Source organism: Megalops cyprinoides, chromosome 18, assembly GCF_013368585.1.
Source record: "Megalops cyprinoides isolate fMegCyp1 chromosome 18, fMegCyp1.pri, whole genome shotgun sequence".
Classification (NCBI taxonomy): domain Eukaryota; kingdom Metazoa; phylum Chordata; class Actinopteri; order Elopiformes; family Megalopidae; genus Megalops; species Megalops cyprinoides.
Window position 1 is genome coordinate 25,461,355 of NC_050600.1, and position 13,206 is coordinate 25,474,560.

Genomic DNA, 13,206 nt, shown 5'->3' on the forward strand with positions numbered 1-13,206 from the left:
AAACACTCCGTGTCCTCCACATTCTTTGGTGACAACCGCCGCAAAGACCTTGACACCATACCCTGTTACAATTAATATTATTTCAGATTAAAACCCCTTCTACAGTGACTAAGCATGAGTTTCAAGCTAAAACAGGCCCAAGATTCAACTGCTACCATAAAAAAATCCATAATTGCTTGCAGGCTTCTTTTTTTAAGCAACAAGTGCAAAAAGAGTTTTTTATTTGCACTAACATCAGCTGATTAATGTCCACACAGCACTGCTATCTCCAATAGTGTCTGGATGCAGCAAACAGGATCTGAGCAATGACTCAATGCATTGCAGCCTTCATGATGTCCACATAGACTGAATCCATAGTTTTATGGTGTCTGCATAGATTCTGTCTCCATAGTTGCTATGGTGCTGCATAGACGGGGGCTCCTCCAAATCCATATAATGTCTAGACAGGCTGTGAATCCACAGTCTCTATGGTGTCTGGGGGGCCTGCTGGTCCCTTGGAGACAGGCAGCTAGAGTCAAGCCCTGGAGTCCAGCTGCGGTTTCCCTCCTCTGGCTATGAGGCCTCCAAGCCACAAGCCTGCAGGCCCACAATCCCCTCTCTCAAACACTGTAATCAGCTGCACAGGAACCCAGAGTACTCAGAATAACAGTTTTCTCTGCACACAGGCACCGCAGAGTGTGCTTGTTTGTCACCGCTAACTTCCTGTTGTTTTCCAGTGTGGAGATTGCATTAGACGCGAGGAGCCCCCAAACAGAAGATGGTAGAAGGGTTGACCACAGTCTGACTAGGCTAAATTAATAATAATATTAAAATATAAATATTTCGGTCACCAGTACAAGTATGTGTTTTTGTGTTTCTTTTCCTTTCCATAACAAAGCTAATGTTCTTCTTTCCATTTTGTTTTACTCAGTGGTTAAAGAGCTGGGTTTAAAACTAACGGTTTGATTCCCAGATGGGCCACTGCTGTTGTACCCTTGAGCAAATTATCCAACCTGAAACTCTTCAGCAAATATCCAGCTATATGAATGAGAAATGTGTAAATCTGCTAACCAGACTCAAAAAGTAAAAGATTCTGATCTTCTGCAGTCATTTCCCCCATTACACATTGGTAACCTACCCTGAGTAACTCTCTGCGGGCCCATGGCTGTGTTGTTTTCCCAGGCAATGCTGACCCCAGCGCTGAGGTGAAACAGGAAGTGGGTCTAAGAGCCCAGTGTTTTTGTCCGTCCATGTGTTTCAGATCAGTTTCGGCAGTGCGCCCCCCCCCCCCCCCCCCTCCACTCTCTGTGCGCCCCGCACCCTCGCCTTGTAATCAGACCCAGATGAGAGACAGAGGGGGATGAGGGGCGAGGGGCGAGGGGTGAGGGAGAGAAAACAGAGTTCTGACACTCCTGCTCCAGAGGGGGTTTGACTTTCCCCGGCTGTTCCAGCTCCAGTTTGACTGGAGCAACCTGACCCAGTCCCCCCCACACAAGAAACATGGCCAGGACCATGCAACAGGAATGGAGGAGGGGCTGCCCACCCCGGGCATTCCTGTTAAGTCTGGTCCTCTTACCAGGCCTTCACTCAAATGGGCATTTCTTTGGATGCACAATAAAAGGTCATTCCGTATGACTACAGTCCCAGAGAGCCTGGGTCCTGCCCAATCTGACATTTCCAGGAAGTTCACATGTTTGGGGCGGTGTTAAAAACACAGAACTGCACACACACACACACACACACGTGCACACACACACACACACACACACACACACACATAAACATGCATGCATGCACACACACACACACAGACACACACATACACACACACACACATACACACACACAAGTGCACACGCACACACACAAACATGCACGCATGCACTCACACACACACACACACAAACACACACGCATGTGCACACACGCACACACGTGCATACACACACACACACAGAGCTGCGCACACACACACACACACACACACACTCACACAATATGGTGGATGCTATAAAGGGTACTGGTGGCCTGTGTGCAGCAGGACACACAGATGAGTCTCAGTTTTTGGTCTGTTTCATCTGCGTGTCAGCCGGCACACCGGGCCCCCACCCTGGCCTTTGCCTCTGACTCACTGAGTCCCTCTGGGGCGGAGGCTGCCCTCGGCACCAATATGAATATCAATATTCATACAGGAGCTTCCTGCGTGACCCCTCTGCTCCGCAAGCTCTGCTTCTCAAGCGGTCTAATCTCTCTCCCCGAGCTCCTCTGAAACACGGCGCGCTGCATTAGTCCAGTGTATTGTTGGCAGGGGACACTGAGGAACACTGCTCCCAATCTGCAAAACGCTGCCCGTGCTATAAGACAAGCGCAAGGGTCTCTGACACTGTTTTCAGGTACCCCTGGTGCTGGTTGTCACCCCTGGGAAAAAAAAAGGAACTGAGACATCCGTGATGACTCACTGCTACAGTAACAGATGCTGCCAATTGCTGAAACACACACACACAAACACACACACATATGTATATATAGACACACACATATGCATGCCTGCACCTATCGGCATAACCACACATACACACACGCGTGCGCGCACACACACACACACACACACACACACACACACACACACACACACACACACACACACACAAATTCATTCCCAGTGGGGTGACTTTGACTACTAGACTTGTTTGTGATGTGGGTGACACAGGTTGTTACACAGGGCAGGAGATGGATTGAGCAGCAGGTAATTGAATCTGAAGACTGAAAAGAAACTGAAAGCCCGGACAGAGCACAGGGCAAAACAGGCTCAATTTTGTGAGACATACTGTGATTCTGTTAAACTGCTCTCTAGCTCTCTCTACCTCCCTCTCTCTCTCTTTCATTCTCTAATAGGTCTAAACCGCTAACACAGTCAGCAGGGGGTTTACAAAGGACTTATGACAGACCTACAGAACAGGAAATAAAGTGTCAGTCCCGATGCATTGCCACAGTGAGTTTTGCTTTTCACCATTTGTTTAACGTTTTCCCTTTTTTTCCAAGAGCCCAAAACAGAGGCAGCTGCCTCTGCATACAGGCGTACATTACTCTGTGTCTATCTCCCCGCACCCAGAGGAGCCCGGGACTGCTCAGGCCAGCATCCGAGAGGTCCTCCCTCATCCGTTTTCAACCGGTTGCGTCCCCGGTGACGCCGGCCAATAAGCCGCTCATTAATATTCCGCTCAAGGCAAATGCAAACGAGGCTGTGGGGGCGAATGAGGGCGGCGCGGCAGGACGCCGGGCCGTGCGCTTCCATGCGCCGCCGTGTTCCGCTCCCCCGGCAGGGCCCCTGCGAATTAAAGGCACTGCAGGGGGGTGGGGGGGCCGTCCTGGCGATTTATGGCAAAGCACGGCCCGCGCCTTCCGGGGAGGCTGTAAACTCGTTAAGCCCGCGACCCCCAGGGTCCCTCCGCCTAAATCTGCCCATCCGTCTGCGGCGTGGCTTTGAGGGACACGCTCCTCATCCCAGCAGCCTGGCATGTCGCCTGCTCTTGTACCCTAGCGGGGGGGACACGCGCGCCACGCTTAGAGCACCTTCTTCGGCGGCCGTAGCCAGTGCTTGTGACAGGCGCTCTTCTGCTCAGCCCCTGGGGCAGTGTTGCGATGTTTCAGGTGCATGCTGGCAGTGTGGGGGGGGAATAGGCCAGATCAGTAGCGGGAAAGTGTGGGAGGAGTTGACTCAGACGTAGTCACTGAGTGACCGATGCTAAGGGCAGATGGTGTAGCTGTGTTAAGGTTTTTCGGCATGTTCCTTGCACAGGAAAGGGTCTGTCTGGGCTCGTCTTGCGCCAGACTTGGCAGCACGCGCGCGGCCAAACTGTGATCCAAGTCCACCCTGTTTTCAATTGTTTTGCTTAACAAGCTTGCCAGTTATCTGAATAATCTGCACCCATTGGCAGGCAATTCCCTTTCTCTTAATTGAATCCCGTGTGGTGGTGCTCCTTCTTTTTTTCTTCACGTCAGGTCAGAGAAATTAAATGATAAGAACAAGTTCAATTTGGTCAAATCTATTGCAAAGCATTCTGAAGAAAACGCTTTAAAGTTAAAGAGGTAAATCACCCTGAAACTGCACGTTACACAAGCTTTGAGAGCAAATCACAACAAAGGCCAGTGAAGAAAAACCACTCAGACACATGTCCATGTGCAGATTAACTGATCCTTACATCATCAATCTGCTCTGATTGCGGGTATGGAAAGCAAAGTTTGACCCCATCTGAAGAGGCAAATAATCAGTACCCATGTGCTGAGGTAACCAAAAAGGGGCTGTTAGATGAGCCTCATCTTTCACCTGGATGTCTATTCTATGTAGAGAGCAATTTTTTTCTGGAACAAACTGTAAAAGAAACAATGGCAGTGGCAGACTTGGCTTTTGAGCCCACTGCCCTTTGGTGCCATTAAAAAAGCTGCTTGCTCTCTATCAGTCCATACACCTTCAGACTCCTGTCCAATCATACGGCGACCTGCTATCCACAGCTTGAACACTTTGCGTCAGGGGAAAGGAACCATTAAAGCCAGCCCCACCCTCTATGCTGTGTCTTAGAGGGCCACGGGCGCCGGGCTCCCCTTATTACCCTCTGGTGCAAGAATCTCCTGGCAAATCTAATGCAGGGCAGGAGGGCCCCAGGCCTTCGGCAATGGGTAGGTTTTTTGTGTACCAGATGATGAAAATAGCTATTCCTCCCCCAGACAGTGGTATTCATTTCCTTACTTAGCTTCTGCGCAAATCGCTTGAAGGTTGTGGAGGAAGGGGAAGTATGGCAATTTCATTCAGACACAGAAGGTTTGGTCTGGCAGACTGCAGCACACATTCTGGAAGACGCCCCATCGTGCCCCTCCCCCCCACCTCCACACCCTTAGCGGTGGTGTATGTGTGGAGAAGCTGATGGTACAGACATTAGAGGAACAGTGATGAGAACGGCAGCTCTGACCTGTGGCGGAATCCTGACCTCCCTCTTGCTCCGCCCCGTGGAGACCCAGTACGGCACCACGATCTGTCCCCGGAGCTCCCCTGCAGAGACGACAACAACACTGGGGTTAGCGCGCAGGAAAGTGGGCGGTTTGCCAGGACCTGCTGCTGGAAGTCTGCAGCAGGCCCTTCCACGAATGCTGCAACAGGAAATGAAAGCCCACAGCAGGATGAATGCAGTGTCATATCGCTGGCTTCCATGCAGATGAAGGGAGGGAGAGGCAGATGTTTTTTAAGTGAGTTAGGAAACAGTGCCTCTCTGTCCCCCCCAGACGCCCCCCCCCCCAAACCCTTTCTGTCTCACCCTGTGTTGCCTCTTTGATGGCAGCTGGGATGAATCTCTGTGTGGCAAAGGCCAGACCCAGATCAGCCAAACCCAGAGGGCTTGGTGCGGGGACTCTGAAGCCATGGATCAACCCCACTTTGAAGGCCTCCTGAATGATATGGACTCAAGCACCCCCCCCCACCCCACCCCAGACCTAAAGACAAACGTAGACTAAGGCCAGATCCAAACTCAAGACGATGAACTCTGTGAGAACTGGGGCGGACTGCAGGCCAACAGAATGAGTCATGCTGTGGTCAGAATGAAGCAGCCTTACTCAGAGCATACAACACAACCCTATATAAGGGAAACGCTGTCTCGTCTCCTGGTACTCATTCTGAATCTGCAATGAGAGGACGCATTGATGACAGAATGCTTGCGGTAATAAGCATATTTGTAATAAAACCGGAAGCTACTTCATCTACAATAATAAGGCTTGTTTTCTTACTAAACAAGCCGTCACCAACAACTCGCCTACCCGCTCCGACTAGACGGAAACAAATTGATCGGAACACGAAAAAAACAAATTTTTTCTGCCAATGCTCATCACAGTCAAGAAAAGCATCCTTATGCGGCCGAGCATATGGACAGTAATCCCATTTTAAGTAAAATGAAACAGCGTGTTTGCAGCCCTGATAAAAGATCTCACTCGACCCGAAGGGTAGGGAATAACGTTCTTGTGGAGCCAAAATCAATTTTTGAAGATTTAGATATTATCCAGGCTCAATGATTCTTAATGGAGCAGTAATTCACTCCCCTTGACTCAGGTCCCGGAGGGGGAACATCACTTCTGCTGCTCCTTTTTCTTTTTTAACTCTCATTTTGGACACCGCGTTCCGATCGACAGAAAAATCACACAAACCACAATGTGCTTGTACCTTCTTGACACTACACCTCATCCTGAGAGAGACAGATCTGTACTGAGGCGGCTTTGATTTGCATTATTACAGGAATATACACTGCTCCCCTTCTGTGGGCAAAGGTTCCTAAACAGACAGAAAATGACACTAAAACATCTTTTTTTTTCCCCGAACTTGGAGGCATTCACGCAACTAACCTATCAGTGTGTAACTGTGTATCCATGGCAACCTGCAGACGCATTTGGACAGATCTGAAGGTGATGGCAGAGGGTGGGGAGATGCAGCTGGCCCTGCAGCAGCAATGGTACAAGGTAGCGTGGTGGTTGGGGTGTTGAGGTGGGGGGGGGGGGCAGCGACACCTATCTCATGTTTGGAGGTGACCTGGGCTGTCCTCACGCCTGTCCCCTCATGGCTGTCCCTGGTGGTTCCCGTCGCCACCCAATCTATGGGCTGTGGAGGGACGGCTGCCAGCCGGGTTGGGGGAGGCTGGGAGTGCGCAGGATTAATGTAGAATCTGAGTAATCAGCAGGAGCTCGCACAGCCAGGCGCTGCGGGTTGCTACAAGATAACACACCCCCGCCGCACCACCTCCCCCCCCCCGACGCGCCGCATCTCGTCCCTCTCCCTCTGTGAGTTAACGAAGGACTGGGGCCGTCCCTGCGCCGAGCAAAGTTGTCTGCCTTACCAGGAAATGAAAGAACAAAAACATCTCGTCCGCCGCCTGCCTGTCCCCGTCACTCTGACGGCGGGCAAACCGGGGCGGACGCGCAGTGAGAGTGAACAAACGGGAGTGGTGGCGTTTTCTGCCCCGGGAGCAGGGCGACCTCGGGTGACAACGCCGGCGCTCGGAGGGTCCTGCCGGGGCCCGGCGTGACTTGCCCCCACTTCCAAATCAGGCCCCATTGTCAACAGTGGCCACTCAGATGACTGATGAGGGAGTGATGGCACTGCGTTGGGCTGCATTCCGAGGAATAAAGAGTGTAATTAGTGAGTCGGGTTACGAAGGAGAAAAAAGAGAGAGACAAAAAAAACTGTTTAATGTGGTGGCCAGTAATTGGGATTGTGCACGCTTTCATTTGGCCTCCAGTAAGTCTTCAAGCAGCAGTCAGGGGCCACAGCATTGTGGGTAGTCGAGAGATTCACTTTAGGTTTGTTGGCTTGAGGCTAAAATGACATGCCTGCTTGGCAGACCAAAGCACTTCAAAAGTCACTGGATATGAGTCAGAGGGCATGGTTCTTCTGAAGGTGGGGTGGGACACAAGTTACATATTATCCGCAACACAAACATGATGCTTCCTTTTTTTAAAATGTACATTATATATTACAAAATGTATGTAAATCTTGCTTTTTTTATTATCCAATCCCCTATTTTTGGAATCCTGATTTTTTTTCTAGGCATTTCTTACTGTGACCACCACTGCACCTATGTAAGTGAGATGAGGGCAATGCTGCCAATGGTTATTTTTTCCTCAGAATACTACAGTGGAATGGGTGCCCATTGGAGGACACATGCTACTCCACTGACGTCATCTGAGCAACTTGCAAGTGCGAAGGGCGAATCACAAAATGTCTGGGAACAAGACATGGCAAGGACGGCCAACATCCCCACCCATATCCCCAGCGGTGTGGGCTCCCTGTCACCGTCAGCACATGACATGGTCGGGATCGAGCCTGGGCCGTAGAGCTCTGCTTGCGCCCACAACTGTTGAACTACTCAGAAGCCCCGACTGTGCTCTCTTCACATGCAACAAATATTTCACATATAGCTCTACGTAGCATGTACATCTTTCTCACAAGGGTCATTTTGACCTATCATCTTTGAACCTTGCTGAGCCCGGTACCACTAACACTGCTCGTCCTGTTGAGGGCAGTGGCCATATGTCTGCATGGACTGCGAGTGTATGGGCGTTCTGCTACAGCCTGCTCGCAGAGGCCTGGTTCGCTGCCAGAGACCAGGGCTGAGCCAGCCATGTTTGACTGCTTTGTCTTTCCACTGAGCAATGAGTGGGCAAGCAGGATTGTTGTGTTAACATTCAGAAACCAAGCACAAATTGAGTCTAAAATGGGAAATGCCACCACAGATGCCTCAAAAAACCAAAACATAAAAAAAACACAAGAGCACTTTTATGAAAATGATTTCCGCCACTCTTAACATAGATTTGTCCAATGTGCAAAACCCTGAATGAATGAATGAATACATAAATTAAATAAATAAATATATACATATATAAATAAAATGTAAGAAATAATAAATAATTCACATTCTCTGTTGTGTTGTACTACATTCACCATCTGCGTCCATGCACAAACAGGCCTCCGAGGGATTAGATGTGAATCCAGAGAAACTCCAGAGAAACAGGGTGCTGAGAGGTAGTCAGGTGTGGAAAATAACAAAGACGCGCGTTCCCAGTGCTTATCATCCTTCCCCTCGGCAACAGGTCTGTCTTTAAACTCAGACACTAGTCAATACTGTTCTGGCTCTTCCACGGCCGCCCCGGTGTGAGCACACAAGAGTAGCTACCGGCTGGATCAACAATAGCACAGAGCGCAGGTGTGAGGCCGTCCTGTGACCGGAGCCGGCGCTTACAAAATGTCTGGCAGCATCCCTCCGTTGATACCCGATGAGCTCGAAGCGCCTCTCACTCCGGGAGGTGTCCTTGATGGGTGTTCTGCATTTTGCCCGTTAGTGCGCAGGTGAGCCGCATGAGGCTGCCCTCTCCATCTCCCCTGCCTGCAGCCATCTCAAGGTACCTGAAGGACTAGCAAGTCCGTGAGTGAGAGTGGCTGTGACCTAACCTCAACTTCAACTCCCCTCGAGTCAGGTCATCTCCCCCCCGCCAGCTAATATCCCACACAAACACCGCCCAGTTATGATTTTCCCTTCTGCTCAGCAAATGGCCACCCTTACCCTTAGGCAACATAAAAAAAAACAGTTTAGATATTATTATTATAATGACATACCCCATCACACTTTCAGTCCTCACTGATTACAGCAGATATTAGGACAGCAGCAACGGCTGTACCAGGCTGAGACTGGAACTCCTGAGCTCACGGTGAGAAGCCTGGCTGCCTGAGAACCGCACCGCCTCAGCTGAGGATGAAGAAGTGTGCTTTGTTCAAGCTTCCCCAAATGTTGCTCATTACCTGCTCACATGCTGACACTTTCAAACAGGCTGCACTGTGGGCAAGCATGCGCCACTAAGAGCATGCTGGATCAAAACGCTTGCCTTTTTGCCTTTTTTTTTTCCTGATGGCAGGCGGGGGGGGGTATACTGACGTCTGTTGGCTGCTTCATACATCCACACTGAAACTAAATCAAAAGATTCTCTCTTTTTTTTTCAAATCGCAAATCTGGAGGCCACATATAACAAATTTTCGTGTGGGGTGTGTGGGGTGTGTGGAGTGCATAGCAGGGAGGAGAAGCCAACACAAAGCAGTCGTCAGCAGGTGGGTCAACGTTTTCATTGACAGTGCGTGACTTCTTAAAAGGCCTTCTGAAAAGCCATCGCTTTTTTTCATTTATTTACATTTTGCAGGACGGCACATTCTCTGTTGATCGGCTCTCGGGGAATTGCGTCTGATGCCTGGAAAGCCTCTCGCTAGGGCCGCGAGCGCCATGGCTCTGCATGGCATGACTGGGGCACTGCTTGGTGAGAATAGAGAGCTCGGCAGCGGCCCAAAGGTGCTGCTTTTCTTACGCATCCTGAAGGTGTAGCCTACCCACACAGTACAGCACACAGCCAGTCTTTTGGAACCCTGAGGTCGACAGCACACTGAATGCACTCTTACAAGCATACATTCTTCATCTCCTGCCTTCTCTTGTTTTTTTTTGTGTCCTTCTTCCTCCTCTTCTCCTTTTTCTTTCCTGTTCTTCTCCATCGTCCTTTTCATCTCTTTTGTCTTCTTTCATCTATTGGACGCCCCTATCCGGGGTGACATATAACACGTGGGGACATTTTCAAGGAAACATGCAAACATCAAACAAAACCTCAAATGGAAAAAGGCGCCTGAGTACACTGCAAACTTATTACGCAAGATCAAACACAAGATGTGCTTAACATGCAAGGACACTACTGCAGTTCAGATTAAAAAATGAGCTGATGGACAAACATCCGAAAGGGGGAATTAAAAAAAAGATAATGTGCATGGCTGTCCGCTTGCAGAGTAAGGTGACCTGTTTGAGGTGAGCTGCACGGACAGAGCCAAACACACCATCAGAACAGGCTGTCAAACCAGCCCCTGGTGCCAGCTCAACAGATGCTTATTGATCAGTGTCTGCCACCACATAAACACTACAATTTTGTGTAATGTTGTTTTAACAAATGATTGTTAGGCTCTGCATTGACTTTAGTATGACATGTGCATATCTCTTAAATGTTTGGCTGTATGTTTTTGACAGTGTTTTTTAAGTAAGCCCTGTTTCTCATCTTGATGAGATTCTGGCTGTACCTGCTCTTCTTGCTCTTGTGATATGCATGCAAGGTATGGCTCCATATCTCTTTTCCTCTCGATAAGAGCGTCTGCTGAGCAAATAAGTAAATAATACCTTCTCCTGTCCTTTGCTTTCCTGTCAGCAGATAACACTGTGAGGGAGCAGTACACTGATCCCTGATCAGTACATGAGGGATGACGCAGGCTCATTTCCTCTCTCCCCCAATGGCAGGGCGACTCACGCCTCCAGTGCGGCCGGATCCCAGCGTCTTCCAGATGACGGAATGGGCACGACGCAGACTCCGGGACTCCATCACCGCGCCCTGTGAAAACCATTAGCTGCGGCTAATGGGCTCAGTGGAGGCATTAGGGCCCCGCGGGTCCTTAATCACGGAGCCCCTAAATGATGACACCGGGGCGCGGCGACGCGATCGGGCGTTTAATGAATGCCGAGAGCCCTGGAGAAAATGAACTTTCCCCGGCGACAAATCACAAATCACCAGCCCCTCTTTCTGTCCCTCCCTGTCTCCCTCTTCACCCGGTACTTTGGCAATACCTTTAAAAGGCCCCAGAACTTTGGGATGCTGCTGTTAAACAGTCCCAAGGGTGAGTTGGGGGTGGGTGCTGCAGCACTGGTACCACTGGACAACAACTCAAATCTAAGACCCCACTCTACAGTAAAGAATAGATTCACAGGGTAACTCTATGGTAAAGAAGAGCCTCACAGGATAACTCTATGGTAAGGAACAGACTGACAGAGTGACTTTATGGTGAAGGGCCAACCCAGGGGAGTTGTTCTACGGTAAAGGACTGACTTCATTTTCTCAGTCGGCACAGAAAAAACAAATTTGAATCCTCAGCTGAAGCAGCACTGCGCAGTAGGCCAGTGGCTGGGGTGCACAATCTAATTCAAATGAATGGACTTTTAAATCCAATCCAGCGCTGTGCTGCAGCTGATGTGTTTCGACATCAAAGCCATTTTTTCTGCAATAAAACAATTTTTTTATGGGATGTTAACTCCAAAGTGGAACCTCAACGTTCATGAAAGTTCAGGGAATATCACTATTCATTGGTTAAGGAAGACACCGGTCATCTTCTACTGTCCTATAGCACATGCTATAACAACAGCTGCTTGTCTACACAATGGCTGACCAGCCATGAGCAGATGTTTGAACCAGTTAATCTATAAGGGTGTCTATATTCCAGAGAGAATTAGAAAACCAAAAGCCCTTAGGCTTAATTTTACAACATAAATCCTAAAACGTGAATTCAGTTTCACTTCAATCTCATAGCAGGAATCTGCATTCAAAGAGTTAAGCTTTGAGGTCACTGTCTTGGAATAACTGAAATAAAAAATAAACCAAAGAAAAAGGTTTTACAGCTGCGCGACTTAGGAGAGGGCACGCCTGAAACCAGGGGGAGCAATCAGAGGAGATGTGCTAATAAAGGGGGAATTAATTATTCTCTCACCCTTCTGGCTTTGGTTACTAGAAAATTCATAACGACCTCCAAACTGCTGCTTCATCAAATCCGTTATCTTCCCTTTTCCCGGGACACTGATTACAGTGGGAATAATGGAACACATCAAGAGGAAAATAAAATGCTGCAAAGGAAAAAGTAAAGCTTTTTATTGCTTTAAGGCCAGTTTGTTGTCACCGGCCCATAAATCATTTGTGTCATTCACACCCATGGCGTGTCAAAGGCCAACAGAGTGTCAGTGCTGCGGCATCTTAGCCGGGTTTGTTTTTGTTTTTCCCCGTCCGTGTGCTCTTGTTTTCTCCCTGTGTTCCAGCCCCGCCCCGCTCTCCGCCCTGTCGCCGCCCATCCTATTACCTGATCGTCTCCACCTGCCTGCCTGCGCACCTGCATCCCCATCTCCTCATCAGCATAGCCCTATATCTTCCCTGCTTGTTTCGTGTCTCGTTGCTAGTTCGTCTCAGTTCACCCGCTGCGCTACGAGCCATTTTGTCCTGCTCAGCATGCCTGTTTTCCGATCTCGCCTGTTCCCCTTAACTGCGTTTCTTGGATCTGTTTTTGGTGTTGTTTGCCGTGTTTTCCTGGTTTTTGACTTCACCTGTCTTGACTTCGTTTTTTTGGATTCCGATTTGGACTCAATAAATCCTTGTGCATCCTCCCTCCCTGTCTGCGCCTGAGTCCCTGCCTGAGCCCTGACACAGAGGCGTCCACAGGAGAGTGCTCTGCTTTTGTGATGTCATGTCAGAGGCCTTGTGGGAAGAATAGCCAGAACCCAGAAAAGTAGGGGTTCACTTCCCTGTTTGGTCATACCATACGAAAAAGATAGCCACTGTCTCTCTCCTACACATTAAGCGTTATAAGGTCAGTTGTGAGCAATCAGCCTGTGCCTGTGAGCCACTAGGCTTGGACACAGCTCTCTAGTGGCTCTGAGGCCTACACACAGAGAAAGAAATGCATTTCAGTCATCCCTTTTTGGTCATCCCCCAGCCATATCATGAGGGACTGGTGGCTTCCCCCTGGACCAAACTATAAGGGGAGAGGACCTTTATCTCTGGACAAGGAAACGGGATGTGACGATGTCACGGGGTCAACGGTGGCAGGAAATAGTGGTCCAAGCATCATCAGTCTGATGG

At 49.4% G+C, this 13,206-nt stretch overlaps 1 protein-coding gene across 1 annotated transcript in view; it reads right to left on the reverse strand.

The window, feature by feature from the left end:
• LOC118793211 (disintegrin and metalloproteinase domain-containing protein 33-like) overlaps window positions 1-13,206 on the reverse strand; it is a 122,863-nt gene that overhangs the window by 98,380 nt on the left and 11,277 nt on the right. Inside the window, exon 2 of the mRNA XM_036551276.1 lies at window positions 4,947-5,026. Coding sequence (XP_036407169.1) covers window positions 4,947-5,026 — 80 coding nt within the window. The remainder of the gene's footprint in view (window positions 1-4,946; window positions 5,027-13,206) is intronic.